Source organism: Convolutriloba macropyga, chromosome 6 (genome assembly GCF_964194025.1).
Source record: "Convolutriloba macropyga chromosome 6, txConMacr16.3, whole genome shotgun sequence".
Lineage (NCBI taxonomy): Eukaryota > Metazoa > Xenacoelomorpha > Acoela > Convolutidae > Convolutriloba > Convolutriloba macropyga.
In genome coordinates, this window is record NC_134473.1 from 13,226,323 (window position 1) to 13,252,718 (window position 26,396).

The window sequence follows — 26,396 nt, forward strand, 5'->3', positions numbered from 1 at the left end:
CAAGGCTAAGGAGAATTTGCAGTCGCAACACCGTTTTGATGTTCTACAAAACTACAGTGGTACCAATTTTTGAGTATGGACTTCTTATTTATGGTGGAACAACGTTGAATAGGCTTCAAAAACTTGAACGGTTACAAAAGAAAATTTTGAGAATTGTCTTTAGAAAGAAATCAAGTGACTCCATCTTTGATACTTTATTCGAGTTCAAAATTTTGACAATTTGTGAATTGTACATAAAACATTTGCTTTCATTCAGCCTTAAATCATACTTTGGGTTACATTCAAACAAAATGATGAATGAGATTTTGACCCCAAATCAAAATTTTTCGTACAATACTCGCTCGAAAACCACTCGCATTATACAAACAAAAACGTCAAAAAGAATTTCAACTCGGACATCTCTGGGTTATCGCGGTAGAATTTTGATAAATTTTCTACTGAAACAAAAAATACTACCTCAGCTTGAACAAGAGACCATGTCCTGCATAAAAGTTAAAAAACTAGTCAATGCACTTCAATATAGCTTGATCATTCAAAACGATACGTTAAAAATATTGTTTTTAAAATAAAATCTGGGCGCTTAATTAAGATACGTTAGTATTTGCAAGCGTCCACTCCTGATGAAATTTTGGATTTATGGATTTTTCATAGTGGATTCTGCTGTGTCCACAACTTCTGCGTGCTTTATAAATTAACAGGAGAAATTCAAATTCAAATTCAAATTTTAAGAATCCATTCAATTTTAAAAATTAAACTTGAACTACTTTTTTAAAGGCAGGCTGTCTCTGCTCATAATCATAGATATTTAATTTGATAGACATTAAATAGATTTTCCTTAATATCAGGTTCAAACCAAACTTAATGTCCTCAATAATTGAAAGCCACTTTGAGCCAACACAACACAGAGGTTGATGTAATTAATTTTAAGCAGATAAAACTGCTCGTATTACGTAATGGTTGTTTTTCGACTACCAATAACAGCTTACGCAAACAATTAACTATGTGAATTGCCTCTCAAATAATTAAATTACTTTGAGCAATAAAATTTTAGGCCAATTGGAGAGTTTTTTTATAACGTCAACTTAACAATAACAATATGAAACGTCTGCTGGCTACACTAAATTCTACATTTACTAACGTTTTCCCTTATTAAGAATGACAAAATGGCACTTTTCGTCACTGTTGTTCACGCGGTTAACGAATCAATTTTTCATCGTGCATAACTGTGACTTAAAATGAAATAGAGGTGTTGTCGCTTTTGCCCACGAACGGCCCAAATAGTCTCAAAATTACAAATTATTCGGTGTTTGCGACGTAATGCAGACCAATTTAGTGAAAGAATTTTACTCTATCAGCGAAAGAAGCCATACGTCCAGAAATAATCTTCTCTGAAAACGTATTGAAGCCATGAAAAAGTTTCTGGGATGCTGATAAAAGCCTCTTCGTATTTCTCGGCGTACCCTCCCTTATTTAAATAATTGGTTGCATATCTTCGAGTGAGGACTCCATAAAGACAAACTGCCTCGTCTGTGGGGCAACCAAGGATGAACAGAGGGGATCCCTCATCCAGGGTCTGGACCATGTTGGTCAAGGGCTCAGTGCATATGCTGCGAACCGCACAGTGGTCTAGTGAGGGATATTTGAATAGACTCTGGTAAAAGTAGGTTTCCTGAAACGAAAATTAGTGGAAGGTTATAAAATCTACACAGGGAACCCAGGTCGAACCCTATAGTCGAGATTTAGATATGAAAAGACCATGCTCGATGAAATAGGTTTTAAAGACTGTATTACCTTTGGCGAGTGTCAACTGTATATAGACCCAAAAAGAGTCGACGTAGACATTGGTTTGACCGAAAAAGCATTTCTAGACAATTGGCAATTAAAGAAGGTCTCGACTAAATATTGACTGGAAAAAAAACTTCTTAGGGTCAAGATAAATTTCATCATATTTCAATGCACGGTCTCTTCGTGGGTCTTTTTTTCTTAAAAAATATGCGCTGCAATATCTTATTATTGTGAATTAAAGGCTATCGCAAATTTTTTTCAGACAATTTAATTTTAGCTGTTGCTTGATTTGAAATTTTGCAAATTTACAAAATATGATTTTTTCTCAAATATTTGACGCATTAAAAGAATTATGTTGGACACTATGATAAGACCATGACTCGGTACATGAAAAGAGCCTATTCGACCCTTTTCATCTATGTAAAGACCGTGTATAGACTCATGAAAAGACTTGATATTGAGTTTAGGTATGTGCTCGACCGAGTAATTTGGGTCAATATCGTCCTACCCCCTTGACTTTTTGGGTCTTTTCATAAAGTCTAGAACTCGACTAGGGAGATTTTCGTTCAAAATTATTTAAGATCAAACTATCAACAACCCACGGGGGAGATGGGTGGGGAGTTGGGAGCGGGGGTTAGGGGTGGGGGAAGTTTGTTTGAAATTACACACAGGGATGAGGACAAGCTCTGAGCGAGTGCGAGCTGAAGTTTGATCACAACTGCTTTTGATTGAGATAAAACTGCGTCAATTAGATGATTGAGCCAAAACCGATGAATTAATTATGAGCGTGCTGAAATGCAACAAAAATTGGGTCTTTCCCCTTATAGCCAACCCCCCCCCCCCCCCAGCTTAGTGGTCAGATAACCTATGCCCCCCCCCCCAATCATGGTAAATATACCATAATGGGGGAGCTATATTTTCAGGGGGGCTATAATGGGAAAGAACTATAATCAGACAAGCGAATAACTTTCAGACAAGCGAATAACTTTCAGACAAGCGAATAACTTTCAGACAAGCGAATAACTTTCAGACAAGCGAATAACTTTCACAGACAAGCGAATAACTTTCAGACAAGCGAATAACTTTCAGAGACAAGCGAATAACTTTCAAATAATACAGTTGACCTTTCTTCTTTTGAAACATTGATCGATTTTACACTTATGCAGACACAGCAAAAATAAACTTGACCTTTTTCATTCAAAAATACAGAAATTGCAATGTCTATGACAAACTCTAATAACATTCAACTGGAAAGCCAGGAGCATTTCAATCTAAATGAACAAACTGATCCTTCATTACTATCCCTAACTGAATGGGTTCAACTAAAAAAGGAAACTTTCTACAAATTATATCTTGACTTACATCAAAGATTACAAAAAAGGAAAAATTTTTTGAAAATGTGCTCGTTACTTATCAGCGACAACTGCAGGACAAATCATTGGAACAGTCAACTACTGAAGGGGAGGGCACAACCAACCCTGAATAGAAATCTCGAAAAAACCAGGTTTTTTCAGAGAAGGTCAGAGATTTTGATTCAATCCCCCTCAAACAAGAACAATCAAATTTGGTTCTGGGTAGCAGCATCATTGGTAAACTAGAAAGTGATGCAACAATTCCACTGGATACAGCAATCCATGCCTACCGTGGGCCAACCACCAAAGAGAAAATAAAAGTTGTGGAAAAATATGAATGTAAAAAACTTAAAACTCTAATTCTTCAAGACGGAACAAATACTGTTTCAAAATTTCATAAAAGCTGCGATGAGATTTTAGATGACATGTTCAGCCTTATTGAAGCCTGTAAAAATAAGTTCCAGCCTGATGTGTTTGTAGTCATGGAGGTAATACCGTTCAAAGAAACTGACTACAATAGATCTAAAAACAAATTAATTGATGAGTTAATGCGGCACTTAAAGAAAGATTGGCATCTCTTGGTGAAAATTTTGTTTTGCTCAAGATGAATGATTTAATACGCTCAATTCCCTCCTTCAATCCAAAAATCAACCATTATAATTTCCTGTATCATAACATGGTACACTTGAATTACAATCATGGCATTCCTTTCCTTAAAAATCATCTTCTAATGTTTTTACTTCAAACATCTACTGGCATATGAGATACTGATAAATTCACCAACCGGAGCTATAAAAGGAATAATAGATTTTAAAAATTTCAAGAGCAGTACTGGCCGAATACAAGTGCAAACCCTAATTTTAACTTGAATAATCATTACCGTTATCAACCATATTAGTAATAATAAATTCATAAAATGCCGAATAAATTGTAATTTTCTGTTGTACTGAAAGAATTGGGTCTCAACTGTTTGCTAAGATTAATGTTTTCTAACAAGATATGTTTAATAATCTTAGGATTAATGTTGTTGAGTTCTCAAGTGACTTCCTCTTTTCCCACGTCACTTAACTCAATAGCAGTTCCTACTCGAATTTGGTCGGAGACCAAATCCAGGAGCAAGAAGCAAGCTTTAATATCACTAAAATTTTCTTTTGTCTTAATTAACTTATATTTTTGGCTCTACATTAATAGTATCTGGCCGCTACTTTTGAGGTCTGGAGATATTGAAACCAACCCTGGGCCAATTAAATCGATAAAAGAAATATTCCTTGATTGCGAAACTTATTCAGACAACTTGAAATTTCTTCATTTAAATGTACGGAGCATAACAAGAAAACAACTTCAGTTAAAAAACCTAATGAATGCTGTTGGCGCTAATTGCATCTATGGTCTGTCTGAAACATGGCTAGATACAAAGATTGACACTGATTTGGTAAACCCGGACAAAAAAAACTGTCTGGTTTTTCAAAACGATCGGGTGAGTTCAAAAGGGGGAGGTGTATTGTTAATTGTTCCTAGGAAACTTAACCCAAAATTACGCGTTTATCTAGCTTTCAAAAGTACTCTGTTTGATACTCTGTGGGTTGAAATAACTTGCCCAAAGATCAAAAAAAGTTTACTTAATAAACATTTCTTATAACCCAAAAAAACTTCTCTACGAAGAATTTCTCGAGCAGTCTGCTAGATCAATTGATAGAGCAATTATTGAGAACAAAACAATAATTATGATGGGAGACTATAATAAAAATTATTTGGGAAACAAAGAAAAGCAGAATTTAGAAACAATCATTCAACCGTATGATCTAAATGTGACTAATAAGCATCAAGCAACTAGAATTAAGGACGAATCGAACTCACTTATAGATTACATTATTATTGATGGAAACGAACCCCTTCTTTATAATGAAATTTTTGACTCACCAATACAAACAGATCATTTTGCTCAATTGATCATTCTTGCCACAAAACTTAGCAAGAACAAAGTAATTAAAAAACAAATTTATGATAAAACGAATTACAGCCCAAAAAAGTTTAAACATTCTATCAAGCAATTAAATTGGGAAAATTTTTACTGCTCTACAGTTCCAAGTGAAATGCTACGTACATTTGAGCAAAATCTTGAACAGCAAATACCCTTTCATGTGCCAATCAAAACAAGTTTTATAAGAAACAACAAATCACAGTTTTCCCTTGCCAAACGGTTCATTTCAAAAAACACACGTAACAAAAATCTGCTTAGAGAGCAATACCTCAATTCAGAATCTTTCCACGAGTTTTTCAAATTGAAAGCCGAAGTGTGCGCTGGCTATGAAAAAGATTTTGAAAAATTTCACAATCAATTAATTGAAAGCTCAACTTCAGAGCGCAAGAAATGGAATTTGATCAACGAAGTAAGAAACTCCGTGAAAACGACAACTACGGTATACTCATTAAAAAACTCTTTCAATGAAATTATTACAGAAAAAATTAAAATAGCCAGCTTACTTAATGTAAAATTCAGCAAATTAGGAGAATTTTTTGAAAGTAGGAACTATACTTTAGATCTGCCTATGGTTAGGCAAAAAAACACCTTTTCTTTTAGATTTGTTACTAAGTTTGAATGTCTTAAAACGCTTCTTGCTCTTGGAAAATTCAAACCATTGGGTCCTTCTACCATTCCCTCATGGGCATTGCGAGACGCAGCTAGTGAACTAGCTGAGCCTATTTGTTTTCTTTTGAATGAATTTATAAAAACAGAAACATTCCCTGCTGAACTCAAAAGAGCCGACATCACTCCACTTTTTAACAAAGGAGACCTTGATGATCCTCTAAACTATCGACCAATTTCATTAACACCAGCATAAGCAAAAGTTTTTGAATCTCTTATTAAACAACAAATCGATGAATATGTTCATAAGAATGCCCTGCTTTCTAAAACACAATTTGGTTTCAGAAAAAAATTTTCTACAACAGATGCTCTCGTTTATTTAACTGAAAAAATACGATGCAACAAAAACGAGAAAAAAATTACTGCAGCGGCGTTTTTAGATCTATCAAAAGCTTTTGACTCCATTAATCACAAGCTCATGATTCAAAAGCTTTCCATTCTTGGATTTTTGATACCAGCTCAAAATCTAATTACGAGCTATCTTTCAAACAGAACACAAAAAGTTATAATCAATAATGTTAAATCAAGTTGGATTGAAGTGGCTCAAGGAGTTCCGCAGGGAACAGTCTTAGGTCCACTCTTGTTCAATCTATATGTTAACGATCTTAGCAACTTTTTGTCATGTGAAACAATACAATACCCAGATGACACAGTACTATTGAGCTCTCATGATGAAGTTCTCAAATGCAAAGACGAGCTTGAGAAGGCCGTAGAAAAATGCATACAATTTTTTAAACTACATCACCCCAAGATCAATCCGGATAAAACAGAGTTTATTATTTTTGGTAGCTATTATCCTCATGACGAAACGACATTAAAAGTGGGAGACAAATTAATAAGTTCGAAAGCGGAAATCAAATATCTCGGTGTTAATATTGACAAAGACCTCAAATATCAAAAACAAGTAAAAATTCTTTTGTCAAAAATGGCCCAGGGCATTAAATGCATATATGCCCTCAGGAACATAATACCCACTGGTTACAAAAAAATTATTTTGAATGCTTTTGTTCTCAATCATGTTCAATATTCTTCTGTTTTACTTGCAACCATCAATCAAAATCTTATAACGACATTAGAAAAGCAGTTAAATTGGGCCATCAAAGCTTGTTTTCACAGACAGAAATTTGACTCATCCTCAGATCTTAAAATGAACCTTGGTATACTACCTATTTCTTTGCTTTTTGATTACAGGGCTGCCACTTACTGCCATAGTATCATGAATAAAAAGAAGCCTGCCTTCTCAAGCTCAGCTTTGAAATTACCAACCGCAAGTTTTTATATACACGAGCGACCTCAAAAAATTTTTACCAAGACAATTTCAAAATGCAATTTGCATGAAAAAAGTATTATTAAAAGAGGTATTCTACAGCACAATTCTTTCCCAAGAAATTATTCGTCAATGTCATACAGTCTTGCAAAAAAGAAATATAAGCTGTTTTTTCTTAAAGAATACCAGAAGGACCCAAATAAAACCCAACACAGATCAATTACTTGGAAACATTTTAAATTCAATTAAATTTCTTTCTGTTTTACATTAAATTTATGTTACTGTCGTCCCTCCCCTCCAATACAAGTGACTTCTCTATTGGATCGATATTTTAGTTATTATAAATTATTAGTTTCTCTTTTGTAATTATCAATATTTTACACTGCCTATCTCTGTAAATTTTACTACGACTGAAACATTTACAGACATTAGGAGAAATACAGTGTTCCTTTTTTTGAAAGACCCCAAAAACTAAACACGGCAAGGTCTGATCATAGGTGAGTTTGAATGATGCCATGGACGAAGCACGAGTACATCAATCTATGGATCTATTCTGCTCCCCCTTCCCCCAGTGTTTCTACGCCCCCGCCAGTTACAAATTATATGTTGGAATACAGCTCGTTACTGTGTGAAAGAGTAGATCTCAATCTGGGTAACTAAACGTGATATATACACTAGTAAAATTATGTTACTCTCACCAAAAAAATTGTGCACTAAAAAAATTGATGGATATGCACCAAGAAATTTACCAGACAGCAAAAATGTTTGAGAGCCTTTCTGGCTTTGTTCCGAATGCCCTAGATAAAACGGCAACTGTTGTTCTGCTTTCATTTCTTTTTCGTCAGAAAACAAAATAATACAACAGTTAAATGATGCACAATTTTTAGTTTTCACAGGAAAAATAACATTTTGCGTCGCATTAATTGGAAAAAATTCAACAAAAACATTTACAATTGCGGTATTCTTGTTGAATAGTTACGAAACGGAAAATTGTGAATTGTTTGAGAAATGAAAGAGTGGTTTTTGTTTTGAATTTTTCCGCTTTCAATAACTAACAACGCTGTCAAACTGCTTGAGAGTCTTGCACTGTTGTTACGGTACTTTGCTATGTACGTGTTGGCACATTTAGGGATATCGTATTCTACTCATGAAAATGGTTTTTATTTATCTGTTAATTGTCTAAATCCCCATACTGCTAGGATATTCCTGTCACAGTACACATGAGTAACATTGTCATGTCCATCATATCTTGACAATGCTCAAATGCGGCAAAGATAAAAAAGCAAACGAAATCCGCTTTGAACCCCTGTTGCCCAAGTATTGGGATTATAAAACTAAATTCACTTACCAATTTGAGTAAGTTTAAATGACCAAATAACTATCTAGCAAGGGACAGTAATCAATTCGCCAGTTTTATGAAGAAAATTTGCGGTCCACAACAATTTTTCTCAAAAATTTGTTATAATAGTTATAAGAAAAACAAACGTTAAAGGTTTTGAGTTTAACATTTTGCAGATATTTTAACAAAAACAAAAATGAGAATTTAATGTATTTCAGGAGAAAGATACATTGCTTTTTAAATATTCATCTATTTATTGTTGCCTTGCAATGCTACTGATCTCGCTAACTTTTGTTGTTGTGAGAAGTGGTTCTAATAAAAAAAAACAAGCGGCACAATTTTGAAGGTCAGCATGCTATTTTTTTATTCTTTCTTTCACAGAACTTGCCTTAGTGGTCATTTCAAATATAGCCCCCTTACGAGTTTATGGCCCCCAATATTTACCCTGATTGTGGTGGCGTACGCTCTTTATGAGCACCAAGCGAGGGGGTTATAATAGGAAAGGCCCTGTTCTCAGTCCGAAACATATTTTGTTAACTGAAAATCATGGCATAATCCGATCAAATTGTAAATTTTTTGAATAATTAAATTTAATTTATGCATTTCATTTTTTTCATCACCGAATTTGTAAAAATTGACCAAAATTATTTTATTTTTTCGTAACAGTGCTCAAAAAATGGAACTGTATTGATTGATGCAGAAGAGAGCTGTCTTCCAAAGCCTTGACAGTTATCTTGTACAAATTTTGTGTTTTTATGTGTGATCTAGCAAGAATATCAACATCGATACAGGCAACAACCAATCTAATTCAATTATCAACAACATACAACTGACCCAAAATAGAGCCTTAAAAATTTGTATGAGGAAACCCCACTGGTACAGTGTCAAAAACTCCATAAAGAGGCCAATATACCTGCAGTAATAGATTTTCAGATTAGATTAGCAAATGAGTACCTGAAACGGGCAAAAGAAAACAAGATCGAATCAATATTTGAACTCATCCAGAAAAAAAGACAACGTCCTAAAAACAGTTAACAAAGCACACTGGACCATCTGTCCTGCTAATGTTCTTTACCAGTTCCTATATCGTAGAAAAACCAGAACAGCCATCATTCAACGACTTAGTTAATTCGGGGCAATAGTCGAACAAACAACGTCCTAACCGAACAGCTAAGTCAGCTGCTCACCTAGTAAATTCGGGGCTTAGCTGTGAGAAATACAAGGAAAACAACAGCAATTTACACAGCTTTTATCTACTGAACAGTCTTAGTCGACTAACATCATTTTAAACCAAGAAAACGTTCTTATTTTTCACATTCACTCCACTGATATCTTTATCAAAGTTAATTTACGATTATACAACTAACGACAACATACAGTGCTATGCGCGGTTTGGTTCAGTGGTTTTAAGGTTGAGGTTAGCACAGCACTTTTCACTGCTTCTTATTATTCCTTCTGTATTTTATTTCATTCTTCAAGACGCTTTAATTTTGTTTTTGAAGACAAGTTATTAAATGTTGCAACTGCACTTTTTCTTACCTTCCCTCAATTTATTTTAACGCGTTTTAACGCTTGCCTTCATAAACAAAATCACACTTTTTATGACTAGCGCAGCCCTCTAGTTCTTTGATCAAATGAGGCGCAGTAATTCAATCCCCGCGCAGTAATATTGTTATTTGTTTATTTTTTCATCTACTCTTCCCACTCGCAATATTTATTGCTTCTAGAATAATTAATCTAAATAAACGACTTTTTTACTTTGAATAAAAATTATTGATATCTTACCATGTATAGAAAAACGTCTAACTAATCAACTTCTACGAGGCTAGCCAAGAACACCAAGAAAAAGAGTAAAAGCAAGCAGAGCCAGCAGAAGCCCTTCCCGGCGCTTGAATTGGCTCCCAGCAACAAGAGCAATCAATTGGTTTTAAAGGAAAAAAACTCTGTAAAAACAGGAGCATAAACTCATCTTTCCGAAATTTCGAACTTTTTATTTTACTTATTGATGCCTTTTTAAATTGATTGAACTTGATTGCACATACATTAATAATGATACTAGCAACGGGTATCAATGGCAGAACAGATATTTAAAAAAATGACTAAAAATGCAATCGGAGATCAAGAATGAAACTTTTACATCTGGCGCTATCTTAACTTTGATCATAACTTAACTTTCATATCCTAACTTTGATCATATTGCCATATACCTGATAATGTTTTTGTACTAATGGCTCCTCATGTTGATCAACTCCAAAGTTGTCACTGGATAGACTGTATCCACTGGCTCCAAGGACTGTTTTCAGTGCTGGAAAGTGTTCACACAAAGGAAGCGTCTCCTCAATAGGGTATGGTTCCTTCACTTTAATGAGGCTAAGAGTTATAGCTGGCCTCCTCTGGTACCTGAAACTAAACAAAGCAGCGCATTGCACTGTGGACTAAAAGTACTTAGTCCGCATTGCGTTATTTTGTTAAAGTTAATTTGCAAAAAATAGTGGTTCTGAGTTTCTCGAAGAAAAATTGTTTTGATATTTTCTCCAACAAATTTGCTTTAATTTTGCGTTCTTAGATCTATTATTTCACGTTTTTATGCAACAAGTCATCTCAAGGCTATTCCATTAATGTCCGTCATTTTGCGGGCTACCTTCATGCACGGGCTACCTTCACGGGCTACCTTCTGTCTGGTCTAAATCCACATTTCAGTCTGTTGGGTCTGGTCATTAACCATATTGTCCTCCGCTCTATAGCTAATTAGTTCAACTGTTCATTCACAATCTCGCGTTAGAGTTAAGAGAAATAGTTTATTTTTTATAGTTCATAAAGGGAGAAGTATATTTTTATGCTGAATTGACTTGCGTTTTTCTTGATCAACAGCCAATCTTTGACAACCAGCTTCAAAAGGAATCAGACTCTCCTACATTTGGTACTCTATTGATCTCTAAATGTCACGTTTGTCAAAAAATTTGCAAAGCACAGATTTTAAAATTTGTAAAATGATTAGCCGGTCGGGGTTTTTTCTGTTTTTTTTTCTGGTTAATGGTTTGGTTGTCTGAGCAGTACCTGTTTTGAGTCGCAAGCCTCGTCACGTGTAAGAATGGTAAAACTGATGGATTGCTAGAATTATGAATAAAAGTTATTAAAAGCCTAATGTTGCGCATGATGATCAAAACGCTATTAATGTCACTTTCAGATCAGTACCTCAAAGTGTGATCGGAAAGCCACAAGCAAGTACTCCACTTTGTGCAGGAAAGTCCTTTGGGAGTGAGTCTTTTATAAAAAGAGATTTTTCACTAAACGCTGCTTTTTCACTAAGATTTAAAATCCTGGCTTTTTCTTTTACCTTTTTCTCCTAATTTTACTTTTCAAAATTTCCTTTAAATCCCTTTCCTCCTTAGCTTTAGCTTTGTAACTTGCTTAAGATTTAAAATCCTGACTTTTCTTCTTAATCCCGACTTTTCTTTTACTTTTCTTCCAGTTTTATTCTCACCTCTAAAAGTCTTAAGCTCAAAAGTCTTTACTTTTTGCTCAGTTCTATCCCTCATCTTCAAAGTCTTATTAGAAAATTTTTCGAGAAGTCAGAGCCTCTTTGAGGCTGAGTTTTAAAATGAGCCAAATTGAAAGGCTTTTATCTGAAGCCAGAATGATGGCAGAAGAATCAACGCAAGACGAAAGCGATTTTACTAAAGTAAGGAATAAAAGAAAACGCTTCAGAAAAGTGCCAACTCCCATCAACAACGTAAGTCCAATGATTGTTTCAATTGACCCAAGACCATCACAAATTCAGTTTGCAAAAGCAATCAGGTCGAAGTTTCCAGCCGTCAAGATCAAGCAAATAAGAGAACTGAGGAACAATACCGACTTCTTTATTCAGCCAGAGGACCTCACTTCAATAGAATGCTTGATGCTGTCACCAAACCTAAATCAGGCCTTTCCAAATGCCAAAGTGAACGCCAGGAATACACTTCCCAAGCCTAAAACTAAACCAAGTTTCGTCATTGTAAATGTTCACCACAGCATTACTGAAGATGAGGTAAAGGAAGAACTTTTAAATAACAACGCAATGAACGTCACCAAAGTTTCACGAATAACAAGGCGAGCAACGGGCCAGCCAACAAAATTAAAACGCGTGATCACGGAATCCAACAATCAAGTCAACGCAGCTCAAAAACATGGCGTCAAAATAGGCTGGCAGCTATACCGATGTGAAGCAAGCCGCGAACCACCAAATGTTATGCAATGTTTCAAATGCCAGAAATTTGGCCACTCAGCAAGGGATTGCACTAAAGCAATTCGATGTCTCCGTTGCTCGCAAGATCATAGTGTAAAAGAATGCAATGTTGCAAAAGAAAATGCCAAATGCTCAAACTGTGGTGGTGCTCATGCTACAGTTTATCGAGGCTGTCCAGGATATCAGCATAAGTTAGCAGAGGCCTCAAAAAAGATAAATGAGAACAAATTCTCAGCCGTAACTAATAAACAGAGCTCTCAAGCAAAGACTGACCTAACGCCATCAACTGAAAAAATTGCTGTTCTAGTAGCTGAAGTTCTGAGCAAGATACGAACAGTTCCTAACACTATGTCCTACAGTGACATAATAAATATTGTCTCTAACAGCGCCTCACGTATCTTCAATGAAAAAATTGATGGCCAGAGAATACATGACAGCATAAAACGCGCAAATACAACTCCTGTTATTTCAATTCAAACAAACAATTTACCAAACAGCCAAAACTTTTCGCAAAATGGATAAGCTCAAGATTTTGCAATGGAATTGTCGCGGACTAAACAACAAAATAAGTGATCTGATTTTGTTTTCAACAGAAGAAGAAATAGATGTAATTTGTGTAAATGAAGTTAAGAACTGGAAAAAAACAACCTCTTCTCAACAACTACATTGTTGCATCGGAAACCTTCAACAACGGTCATCATGGCTCTGCTATCTTAGTGAAGAACAGCATTGTTATCAAAAGAATAGAACCAGTAGAAAAAGAAACTGATAGCAATGGAAGAACACTAGAAATACTTAAAATTTGCCTTAAGTTGCCCTCTTTCGATAATTTTTGGATAATAACTGCTTACAATTCCCCTGGAAAGCTACTCTCGACCGATAAAATATTTTCAGGAAAGTTGAAAAATGTCTTCATATGTGGCGACTTCAAGGCTCCCCACCATGAACTAAACTGCTCCTACGATTCTGAAAATGGGGAAAAACTCCTATATATTATTGACGAGGGCACTTTTAAACTGCTGAACAACGATTATCACACCTATCAGTCGTTTAATGGAAAATGCAAAAATATGTTAGATCTGCACTTTTGCGATAATTCACTTTTTGCGCATTTTAACAACTTTCAAGTATCAGACGATTTAGGCAGCAATCACAAAGTTACAATTACGACCCTGAACCTGAGAAAATGTGAAGTTTTTCAATTAAAATCAAAAATCAACTACAGAAAGTTTAGAGAACATGCAAGAAAATTACACAGATCATCAAATCTCTGGCCTGTGAAGTATCCAAAAAAGAATGAATTAAATAAATTTAGCACCAGTTTAATTGAGTTAATACACAAATCTCTGGAAGACTCCTACATTAAAAAGAAAGAGCTCCCCTACAGTGTTGAGAAGCAAAAACTGATTAAAATGAGGAGAAAAAGGCGAAGAGAGCTCAAAATAGCAGTTGGCGATCACTATACCTCTTTAAGAACGGAGATAAATTACCTACAGAAAGAAATTAAACGATCAATGATGCGATCAGAAGACAGAAAAAGAGCAAAGGTCTTGGAAAGTGCTTGTGATAAGGGTAGCAAAGGCTTCTGGAAAGCAATAAAAGAACTAACTAATAAAAACGAGCCCAAACAAAAAACAGCAGTATACCCAAAATTATTCTACAAAAATTGTGTGGCGGTCACCGACAAGGAGAAAAGTGAAATGTTTAAACAGCTGCTAAAGGACACAATGAAAAATCACGAAACGGACTCATCAATAATTTCTGAACTCTGCGACAATATTGAAAATGAAACAGAAGCAATAATAAATACAAATGAACATACTGAACAACTGGGCATTGTGGTTACCACAAAAGAATTTGATGAAAATTTGAAAGAGACGAGAAAAACATGCCCTGGGCCGGACAAAATCTGCTACAAAATCCTTGAACAAATACTTAAGAATGTTAAAGCCCTTGCCTGTCTCCTCATATCTAGCTCCACAAACACCTCGTATGTTCCATTTAACTGGAGAGAATCCCAGGTAAAAATGATACCAAAACGAGACAAAGACCGATCGAAGGCTGAAAACTACCGACCCATTAGTCTTACAAACTGCATAGCCAAAATATGTGAAACTGTTGTAAAAAATATTGTTATGGAATATTGTGAAAGCCAAAATATATTCGGCGAGACTCAGAGTGCTTACAGGAAACACCGCTGCACAACAGACAACCTCATTAAACTCACACAGCACGTAAGTGAAGCCTTTCAGTGGTCCGAAATGGTTGGTTTCGTTTGCTTGGATGTCGAAAAACCGTTCGATGCTGTATGGCGCCTAGGACTCGTGCACAAATTAAACTCGATAGGGCTAAAGAATTCGGTCATAAGATGGATAAATTCATTCTTGTCGCAAAGGAATGTCTTTGTGAAGATAAATTCCGCTGTCAGTGATAGTTTCAGCCCGACAGCTGGAATACCTCAAGGGAGCGCAATTGCTCCCATTCTCTTTCTCATTTACGTCAGTGGTTTGCCGCAAATAAAAGCCCAGATTTCACAGTTCGCTGACGACTTTGCCCTCTACTATAAGTCACGATCCCCGAAATTAATCGAAAAACATCTCCAATCATCACTGAATAGTCTAATTAATTGGTGCGACTCATTGAAAATCAAAACTAACCCAAATAAAACTCATTACCTGATCTTTAAAAACCCCTCAAAGAAAGAATCTTCTCTAGAGCTCAACATTAAAAGAAATACCATTCAGAAGACACAATCGATAAAATTCTTGGGTATCATTCTTACTCCAAACCTCAAATGGAATGAACATTGCAAAGATTTAATACGAAGAGTGAACAGCAGGCTATTTCAACTCTGGAAGCTTAGTAACCTAAACGTTAACAAAGAAAGCCTAATTTTGGTTTACAAATCTTGGATCAGACCACTCTTTCTGTACTCAAATGCTTGCTGGCTGTATCAATCGCATGCCCTTATCAATAAAATACAAAACGTTCAAAACCGAGCCCTACGAATTTGCCTTTGAAAACCAAGATGGTATCAGACTCAAAACCTCCACGAAGAGGCAAACATGAAGCCAGTGAGAGATATGCAGATTGAACTGGCCAACAGGTATATTCAAAGGGCAATCAAAAAGAACATACTGTCTGTATCAGAGCTGATATATAAGAACCGACAGTGCCCGCTCAACTCTTGCAAAAGCACTCTTGATCATCTAAATTACTAAATTTCACGGCCGCATACGCAATAGACTAGTGGCTAAGATGACTGCTCAGAATAGTGACCGACTAAACAAAAGGAGGATCAATCCCAGTTTAATCTGGGAAGTTCAATATAAAAGATCTTCATCTTTCAAACAACAGAAATGGGATCAATGACTAAATAAAAACAAAAACTAAGAGAGGAAAACTAAGGAAACAGGGGAAAAATACAACAATAAACGGGAAAACAAATCTACAGATAGTGCAAATGAAAAACTGGCAGTCGGATAACCAAAAGTAGCTGTCGAGTGGCACAGTTGCGAAGAGCACAAAAAAGGAATAATGATGTAAACACTACTACGGTTCGAATCCAACTCCAGCAACTTTACATTTATTTTATTGAGGCGTTTCCTCCATCCAATAAACTGCATCAAAATTTTAACGTCTTGAAAAAGAGGAAAGTGGGGCAGTTACCAACAGCGCGTGGATTATCAACGAAAGAATGAACATTTCTTTTCTCCGACCCGGGTTCGAATCCAGCTCAGTTGCCTCCAACTTTCCTTATTATAATTAATTTTTTCCGCTATATTAACAATATGAAAAACAACAGAACCATCAGACGTGTTAAATGTATTCGGCCAGCCGCTCGCTTAGTCAATTCGGGGCCAAATACAACTCAGTCTTTGCCATTCTCTGACCATCTCATTCAATTGTCTTCATCTGTTTGGCCAGCCGCTCGCCTAGTCAATTCGGGGCTGAACAGATCACAGCTGTCATCAATATCTCTATGCTTAGTTACTGACCAACACTTACGCCTTCTTTCGAAGCCTCTCATTTCTATTTTATTGAAAACTATTTTACTTTTTCACTCAACACTCCACTGATTTAAAAGGAAAACGTCTTTGAGATTAAACAAAAACATTAACTCTTGTGCTGCGCGCGGTTTGGTTTCAGTGGTTTTATGGTTTAGGTTAGCGTAGCACTTTTATTGATCAATTTTTTAATTCTGTCACTTTTATGTTAATGCGTTTTTCCAGTCAGAAACAACGCTTTTGTTTATTCTGTTTCTCCCTCTCTTCATTAATCATAATCGTTCTTTTTTTTCCTCCTCAATCTTTTCCTTCTAGACAACGAAGCAGGACTATTTGAAATCAGGGACACCAATCTAAGCCCTATCTATAATTGAATCGAGCGGACAGCAACATATTTGAATGAAAGCTGAATTTTTTTTAAACATCAAACATGACACTTAGAGCGGACCGCTAAAAAAACAGCACAACTGGGAGCTTCGGTTCGAAACCGTTGAAGTCAGTTTGTCGATCTCCGTTTTAAACTTGCAACGACTTAAACATTGAAAGAACAAAGCTTTGAAACGAAAATCTTGCAGAAAAATAAGTCAACTTAGTGCAGTGAACTATCACCTCGAAGAAACAGAACATCAAGACGCGTGGGTTCGAATCCCACCCACGCCCATCGAGCATTTAAAGCTTTCCCATTCAATTTTAATTTATTTTTTTTTGTTTTAACTTATCATACTTACCTGAAGAAACTATCACACTCATTTTAAACAATTTCCACGAGGCTAGCCAAGAAAACGATCCAATAGCGTTTGTATACGTCAAGTTCAGCCAACAGAAGTCCTCCATGGTACTTGAAATGGCTGAGTGCATCCGAGGCAGAGGAAGTCTTCTACTACAGTTATATAGAACTTTAAATCTTAATCGGAACTTCTCAAACTCAATTTTTTTTAAACTAAAACTTCTCTTACTGTGTATATAACTGTGTATATAGCTTCTTTCACCTCTGGTTGTACATAAATTGTATTATATTCGCTCTATGAATAAAAGTTATTAAATATTTTTATGCTAGGCTCAAATACGGAAAACAAGCCATCTCATATGACGGATATTTAGTAGCTCCGACAAATCAACAGGACAAATCTCTGGTTCATTGACAAATCCTTTCATCAAGGAGCCCAGAGAATGCTTGAGTTTGAGATTCTCAACCAAAACCCAAATCCGTAGGTGATATATTTTTGTGTCTGTGGAAGCAACTAACTTTTGTGTGCATATGTTTTTTACCTGTCATGGAGCGCGATAGTTTCAATTTCATTTTCTGTTATTTCTAATTCTCCTCCGAGTGGACCCTCTTTCTCCTTTCTGACATTTAGCTCAAATGCTAAAACAACACATTCAAATTTTTAATATTCTATTTATTTAACCTTGTCGTGAATAAGTTTTTTTGTTTTCTTTAGCTCGCCTGAACATTTATTTAACTGCCCGTTTCTTGATCAAAGTTGTCGTCAAATTTGAACAGTTTAGTTAATAACTAAATGTCCGTTTTTTGACAAAAACTAACGTCAAATTTGAACAGTTGTATTTTGTTAGAGGCTTACCGTAGTAACTGTGTAGACAATTTGCTGACGTCACTACCCAATAGGGACGAATTATTGTCCCACTGCAGTGACAAAGAGCCCCTTCTACTGTGCAAATTTTGACAAGGAACGGCCGCTTAGTAATAATTGGTATGTTCTTATCAAACTTCGGATCGAATCGCGAGTAAGCAGAAATGGCCAATAAAGCAAACAGAACTGAAGATTGCAACATAATGTGAATTAGATTTTTGATAGAAAAGATGCGGATATCAAAGTCGTTAAAGGTCGTCAGCCTAAAATGCAAAGAAAAAGTAAGCAAGTAATGAAAACAATCATTTGTTTCTTAGTTGTGGAATGATTTTTAAACGCAAGAAACTTTCGGTATCGTCGTCTGTTTGTTCTACGGTAAAAATTTTAAACAGGTATTTTGCTTTAATCATGAAAAAATGATATCAGATCAAATGTAGGCAAAAAATGCTGAATTTTGATTCTACTCTTTGAGAGACGTTTGTAAGCTAACATTTTGTTTAAACTTGCAAGATACAACCGTATCCAGTTTCTATCTGATGCCTCTCGTTAATCAAACAGGTTCTGCAGATTATCATTTTTGGCAGAATCTTGCAAGATAACCATTTTTTGTCAGAATATGCCAGATTCCTACAAGATAATCATCCCGTCTCGACTAGGGTTGCCAAAACGAGAAAAAGCTACTATAATTTTTGTTTGTATTTTTTCTTCGGTATTTAACATTTTTTTCGGTCTTATCAAACAGGGATGCACGTGATTATTAAGATAATCAAATTTTTTTTATAAAATTGCTCTCAACTCAAAATTTTTAAGTTTTATGGTAAGGAAAATTTAGATGAACAAATCAAACTTTCAGAGGTACAGAAATTGAGCGGCGACAAAAGAAGATTTTAACAATCCAAATCAAATATCAGACGTGCGAACATCATAATAATTAATTTCATAGCCTGGTTTACTATCAAGGCACAACAGCATTTGAATCAATATAGTTCATGTTTGTTAAATTTGTGAGTATCAAGGTTACTTGCCTTCAGAACACATAGATTAGCCTTCAAACCTTGTTTGCACTTCATTGCCAGAAATGAACCAGAATAGTAAGTATGTCATATTTGCCATTTTTAAAAAAAAATCCAGCTGTTTTGTTTTAGCCAACTGCATTCACTGCTGAATAAATAGTGCTAAGAGGATCTGAACCTACTGTATTCGAACCGTTGCCAAGCATAATACCGTTGACCTCAAACTACGATGCAATAGTAGCTTTGCAAGTTCGATATACCGCAAGTTTGGTTGTTAAAAATTTACATGAGAGGTTGTTTCCCACTTTTTGTTTTTATCAAATTTAAACTTTGAACTTTGTTTATCTAAATTATGAAAATCATATAATCTTCTTGCAGCGTAAAATGGTATGATGTATCTCTTTTCTTAAAAAATACTTCATCTTATACTTCCTTTAAGATAAGTTTTAGGCAACAAAAAGCCTTGACTGTAATTTTTTTCTACATTTAAACAATTTAGGATTTCATATATCTAAAAACCTGTTTGTGTAACAGCTGCAGGACTGTAGACTGATCTTTTCAATCAAATAGTATTATCGAATAAGAAATTTTTTATGAAATCTTTTTCATAGAATTCTACTATGGGCAGACTTTACGTTTGTTTTAAAGTTCATGTAATCTATTAATTTGACTTAAAATGATTGTAAAAACTGAAACAAAGTTATCTCTTATGTCTGGTTTATTAAATTATCAATTTTTGCTTTCACTGAGCCTTAATTGCAAAAAAACTCGAAAATATTTGTTATGTGTACTTTTGGTATCTGAGTCTTTTTTAAGTCTTTTTCCAGCTTGCAAACTCAATTTTTGAATTGGTTTGAGATTGAAAAGACTTTCCAGTTTCATATGAATCAAGAGCTTACATTTATAGTGTGTTCTGAACAATTAACGACCCAATTTGTTTTCCAAACGCTCATGATAGTCTGTTTTTGCAAAAGTGAGATTTTTTATTTCATATAGATAATTATCGCAAATCAGGCATTCCGATGCTCAATTTTAATTCAAACCATTTTCAAAAGCTAAAGTTTTATTTCCAAAAAAGAGTTTCTCTGTTGTTTCTTTGGAGTTTTTGCTTCGGGGATTCAGACAAAAGAATAGAAGTCATTGATGTTTTGAACAAATGGTTTTCTGTTGACCAAAAACCAATCTTTAACGTCATTCGAATTTACGAAATCACATTATTTGCGAATCTTTCGAGTTTTGTCAAAATTTGTTTCTAATAAAAGCTAACTTTTTTGTTCTTAATGTGAAGGTAAAAATATGCCTTTACTTAACTTTTTCAAGAAGAACTAGATGAAGTTTTTTTCAATTTAAAGTTGATTGAGAGAAACAAAATTTTTGTGAATGTTCGTCTAAGGTCAAGAAAGGTATTGTGCTTAGTTTACTTGAATCGTACTTAAAGGAGAGAAGATTAGTCAAATGTGGTCTTATAAAACGAATCTGAGAGGAGCTGTTTTTGGAAATTTTTAAGGATCTGTGTTAGAGCTACTCATCTACAAACTTCTACGTCAATGACATCCGGCAAAAGAATCGGAAAGAAAAATCAATGCGGACGAAAGTGCCATACAGACAAACAATTTTTTTGTTTGCGACTTATTACATCAGAACCTAGAAAGAATTTGTTTAATAGCAATAAAACACAATCAATGTGAACTGAACAATTTCTGAGACAAAAGGCAAAAAAAATCATTTGAGTTCTAACATGAAGCTGAAAATGCCAAACCTCAAATGGCAAATGTAGTCAAATAAATATGTGCATAGAAACCAAGAGCCTAACTATCTACATTTTCTGTCAGGAAAATTGCTGTCAAGCTCAGCTTTTTTCTAGGCATAAAACATGCCATAGGATCAACTTAATGTACAAAATGGAAATCTTATTTACGTATCCGCAAGCCAGACGGCGCTCCCACGTTATCCCGAATAAAAAAGCAAAAAATTTTGAAACTCATCAGAACGTGATAAACATTGATCATTCCAGGCCAAAAATGGCATATTTACAAAATACTAACAAGGATTTACCATAAAATTGTAAAATTTAACATTTGAACAGCTGATGCAGTCCTGTCTAATATTTTCATATCATTTGTCTGATATAGATGACTTCTTATTATATTTAGGTGATGCGCAATTTTCAATAATTTCCAAATACAAGCTGTTCTTGCGCCTGTTTTGCAGCCATAACGGACGGGTAAATTTAGGACATCACCGGAAATTTTGTTTTTTTTTCTTCATTGATCAAAAATTATACGAAATCAGAATTCAATAATATTACGAATTTGGTTCATTGAGGCAAAAAATATACAAATTACAGTCTTTGAGTCTAAGTAAATAGTCTGAAACACTTTTATATTCCTCTTTATTTGACTTTTGTTGCAAATTTTGAGTGTAAATATATGTTTTTTTACTTTTCATCTTGAGAAATATAATATATACATCAAAACAATTTTGTCTCCTGTGCCTTAAGTCAACATGGAGAAACTATTTTAGTCAGTTTTTGCTAATCTTTTATCTCCAAAAAGACAGAAGACCCCATTCTGATTCATCAAAAACTGTTGTTGCATGAGTAGGTTGTAAACATTTTTTTATTATTTTTTAAGCAAGAATTCAGATTAGGGGCCTAAAGTAATCAAACAATACGATCATATCTATCACAAATATTATAGTGCACTTTATAACCTTTCAAACTTTGCAATTGCTTCGCGTGGTAAATAGCAAGTCAATTTGAAAGAAAGCTTAATTTTTTTTCTCACTTTTTGATTCCGTAAAATCAAGCAGAACACTAGTTATCATTAGTTGTTTTCAGGACAAAAGTAAATCAATTTCTTCAAATGTTTTTAAGGAATCCAGAAACTTCACCCTTGGGCGTCTTAATTAAAAATCCGATTAAAAGAGTGTTAAACAAAACTATTTTTTTTCAGGCTATCGTTTATGCACACAGAAAAAAATTAAATCGACGAAGAAGCTGGGATACTTATCAGGAATCCCACCTAATTATTAATTAGAATTTGAACTAATCTTTTAATCAGTATAAAAGTGTCTTGAAGCTAAAACTGATGCTCAGTCAGAAAAATTGTTAGTTGTTTGTATATAGTACCAATTTTAACAAAAGATACCTTGGTTATATGGAAACGTAGTACTTTTTATGAAATTTAGTCATTTTTGTCATTTGGGTAACAACTACTTGCGGTTGGCTCGAGAAAAATTATCCTTCCAATTCAATAAAAAAAATCTTCTGCAAGGTGTTCTATTATCATTTAGTTTTTTAAATTTTGTAAAACAAAATTGCAAAAATGCAAAAACTGTAACTTGCATTGAAACTGCATTAAAAATGATGACAATGTGTAACGATTACTACTGACTAGAACTTGAATTACTGAAGCAGAAAATTGTTCAATTTAAGAAAAGGGGCTCTGACATGGTTTGCAAAATCTGAGCGTAACTGCTTGATAAAAATGTGATAAGGAAGCTTCATTTTTAAATGGAAAGCGAAATACAGACGTTTGAAATCGTTTGAGAGAAAGCAATAAAAAATTTTGAAATAAAACAGGTTTCAAAATGATGCAATAAAAACAAATAAGGAACAAAAAGAATTACACATGATCAAAATTTTTTAAAATTTTTTATATCAATTCGTCGATGAGTCTTTTTTGGAACACCATTGAAAAAAATGTTGAAAATCCAGCCAAAAAATTTTGCATTGCATTTCAATGGCTGGAGAACACTTGTGGTGTAACAGAGCAAAGAGTAAACGATAACATGAGTGTGCAATCTATGCTGCTGACAAAATCAACTGAATGTGACATTCAGAAAATAATTGAGCTATTGCAGACAAAGTACAGCTCAATTTGTTTTATTTTGTTTCTGAGAAAGCTGAATTATGTAATCGTCGTAATGTAGGCGATATTTTTGAGGAATTTTTTTGCCTGCCATTTTTTTCTTGCAACCTTTGTAAAAATCTTTGAAAATTTTAAACAAGCAAAATAATGAATTTTTAAGATAAGCGTCAAATCTGCATCAGTTTGATTGCAGAAGACGGATTGGAAAATTTGATGAGGTATAATAATTTGTTTGGAACTCAAGACGAATATGGAAGAACTCAAACAAGAGCACTGTTAGTTTTTATGAATTCAAAAAAGCCTTTGAATTAGCTTATCAGTGCAAACTTTGAAAATTGAAAGAGAAATATGGGTAACCGTGCTGCAAATACTAGAGTCTTACTTAAAAGAGAGAAAACATTTCCTCAATTAGTATCCCATAAAACAAATTGAGAAGAGTTGTTTTTGGAGTGCTCAAGAGTCTGTAACAGGAACCACTTCTTTTCAATACCTATGTCACTAGCATCAGACAAATAATTAGGAGCCCGGAAAAAACTCAGTGCTGATGACACTGACTTTTTGGAAAAAAATCCGTTGTTTGCAACCTAGTAAATCAGAACTTTAATTGTATCGCTTAAAAATAAAGAAAAGACAATCAATGTAGACAAAACAATTTCTTTGGCAATTGACAACTGAACCTGTTTATCGCAACAAAAGTTTGAATTGAGACAGTTTATCAGGAAAACAATATCAGAACTATCTAAGTTTGCTGAATTTTAAAAATCAAACTCAGATATCTCTTAAGCAAAAAGCAGGTCTCAAATTTAATTTGATTTACAATATGGAAAACATATGTACGTATCCGCAAACCAGTCAGTGTTCCTACAATTAAAAAAAATATTTCCGGAATACTTTCTCAAAAAAATTTTGATTTTCAGCAGAGCATGGGAAACAATTTCAAGACAAAATAGTGCCATATTTACAAAATACTGAAACGGTGCTCAGAAACAATAGGAATTGGGCATGAATCGAAAACTTAAAAACATTTTTAGAGCTTATATGAAGTTCATATAATTAGATCCGTAAAACATTTTTTTTAATTGGAGCTCATAGAAATCCGCTCTAGAAAATTACTCAATTTAATAATTGGACTCCAGTTATTTTGAAAAAGCTAACAAATTTATCGAATGTAACTTAAACACACATCAAATTGCTGTTTTTCAGAATATATATTCAAAGAATAAAGTAAAGTGTTGAATTTTTCCTTAGTTTCCCTACGAATTTTTCTGCTCTGAAAGGTTTGAGTATGTGTTTGTTGCTATCAAAGAAACGTAAAGTGTTATAACCTTCCTAATTGATACAGGATATTTTTTTTAAAGAATGGTAAAAAATAATTTGATCCCTCCAGCCTTCGAGTACAAAATTTTTAATTCAATTCAGCTGCTTTCCGAAAGTGATCATTCGACTGGGCAAAATTATATTTGGTCGTCTCTGCATGTGTGAAATTGTTTGATTTTCGTACTAATATCGATGATACCTGGCGAAAAAATTTTGTATATATTTGAAAGGGTGCTAGTAGCTAAGTTTTTAAGCAGTTCCAGGTATTGCTTTCATTATGGTGCAACTAACGCAAAGTAGCATTTGATGCAGGCAGTGTTTAACATAGTGCTCCTCCTTGTGATAATAAATTTTCTCTTCTCCCCTGCCGGATGGTAATTGTCTAACTATTAACGAACAGCTCGACCAGAGATGTATAACACTTTAGGGATTATTATTCTGCTAGTGATGAAAGTCAGAGATCTGATGAAAACCAGAAAAAAACTCTTGAGAGGTATAGGCCCAAGGAACGAACGGGAAAAAAACTTTGAGGTGACAGTGACAGGAGAAGTATATTGTCATCACGAGGGGACAAAGAGTAAACAATTGTTTTTATTGAAGTGCGGCAAAAACTGTAGGCAAAGCAGGCTTCCAAATGCAACGAGTGTGCTGCATCCAAAGGGAAACACATACTTTCAGTGCGTGGTTTTTCTCATAAATTGATAGTTGGTTGCCATGACAAGCATGCTTTTTTGTGTATGAAACATGGACTAATGTTCCGTAACTCCACTTGCAAAGATAAATTTCAAATGCTTTAGTAGCGCGAAGACGAGCTGTCAAGATTAAAACTGTTAAAATGATTTTGGTTTCTTTGTTCCAGTTGATCGCTTTGTTGAAGAATTCTGGTGGTCGGTTACCTGCAACATTATTTGGGTTCTTTTACCAGAATATCTGTATACTGTCAAAAAAACTTTACTGACAATTTCCACCAAATGTTCCCATAAAGATTGAGTTGTACATTGCGTTGATTTTTTAAATAGCTTTGCTTTCAGTTAAAACTTGGAGTCAAACGTCCGGGCAATAAAACCCATTCCAAAATTTTGTAAATTAATAACTTTTTCCAATTTCATTTTCCTATGTCATCTTGTAGAGTTTTCGAATTACTAAGGCAGACGTTTTTTATTTAGAAAATTTTTTACAAGTGAAAAATGATAATAGTTTTTGCAGACACAAAGTCTCCTTGTTCTAAGATAGGCTTCATTCAGTTTTCTTTGTTTTGATGAGATTTCAGAGAAGGTTGCTCTTTGAATCAATATGTATACGTGAACTTTTTAATGTGTTTCAAATTTCTCACAGAACAAGGTTTTTGGAACATTTTTTATTCCTTGTAGATCTGAGTTAAGCACTGCCTAAAGTATCTGTGTTTCTTATAACTGCAACTAATTTTTTTGAAAACAAAATTTTGTCTTCAGTTGCTGACTGTTAAGAATGATGATTGAACGTTTTTGTTTATACCAGAGTATATAAATAACCAGAGTATATAAATTTTTTTGGAAATAATTTAAAGATTCTTTTCTATTAGTGTTATTAGTTCGCCAGAATTTGGTTGTTTGTCTTAGCAGAACACGAAGATCATATAGGCATAAAATGTTGTAACTGACCAAAATACAAAGTAGAATTCCGTTGAATTATAAATCTCATCTTTAAACAAAAATTTCACAATGAAAACAGTAAAAAATAATTTTTAAAAATTTGAGCCTCTCCCCTCCACAAGCATCATTATCGGAGCGCAGGTGTTTTGCAATAAAAGTGCCGAAATTATTAACATCTACCTAATTCGATGCTTTCACAAACATATACAACACAATTGCATTTACGAACTTAAAGTAATTACACCTATTTAAAACAAATTACCAGGAGAGACTCAAAAAAGAACCACGAGAGGACCAAGCATTATCGGTCAGAGTCTCAGCAGTAATGTAAAGCAATTTTGGACCCAGC

At 34.4% G+C, this 26,396-nt stretch overlaps 1 protein-coding gene across 1 annotated transcript in view; it reads right to left on the reverse strand.

The window, feature by feature from the left end:
• Positions 1-921: 921 nt before the first annotated feature.
• Positions 922-26,396, reverse strand: part of LOC142340799 (uncharacterized) — a 223,035-nt gene continuing 197,560 nt past the window's right edge. Inside the window, exons 2-5 of the mRNA XM_075391520.1 lie at positions 18,206-18,477; positions 17,892-17,988; positions 10,598-10,796; positions 922-1,669 (exon numbers count right to left, since the gene is read on the reverse strand). Of these exons, the coding sequence (XP_075247635.1) occupies positions 1,352-1,669; positions 10,598-10,796; positions 17,892-17,988; positions 18,206-18,416 (825 nt within the window). The 5' untranslated portion in view covers positions 18,417-18,477 and the 3' untranslated portion in view covers positions 922-1,351. The remainder of the gene's footprint in view (positions 1,670-10,597; positions 10,797-17,891; positions 17,989-18,205; positions 18,478-26,396) is intronic.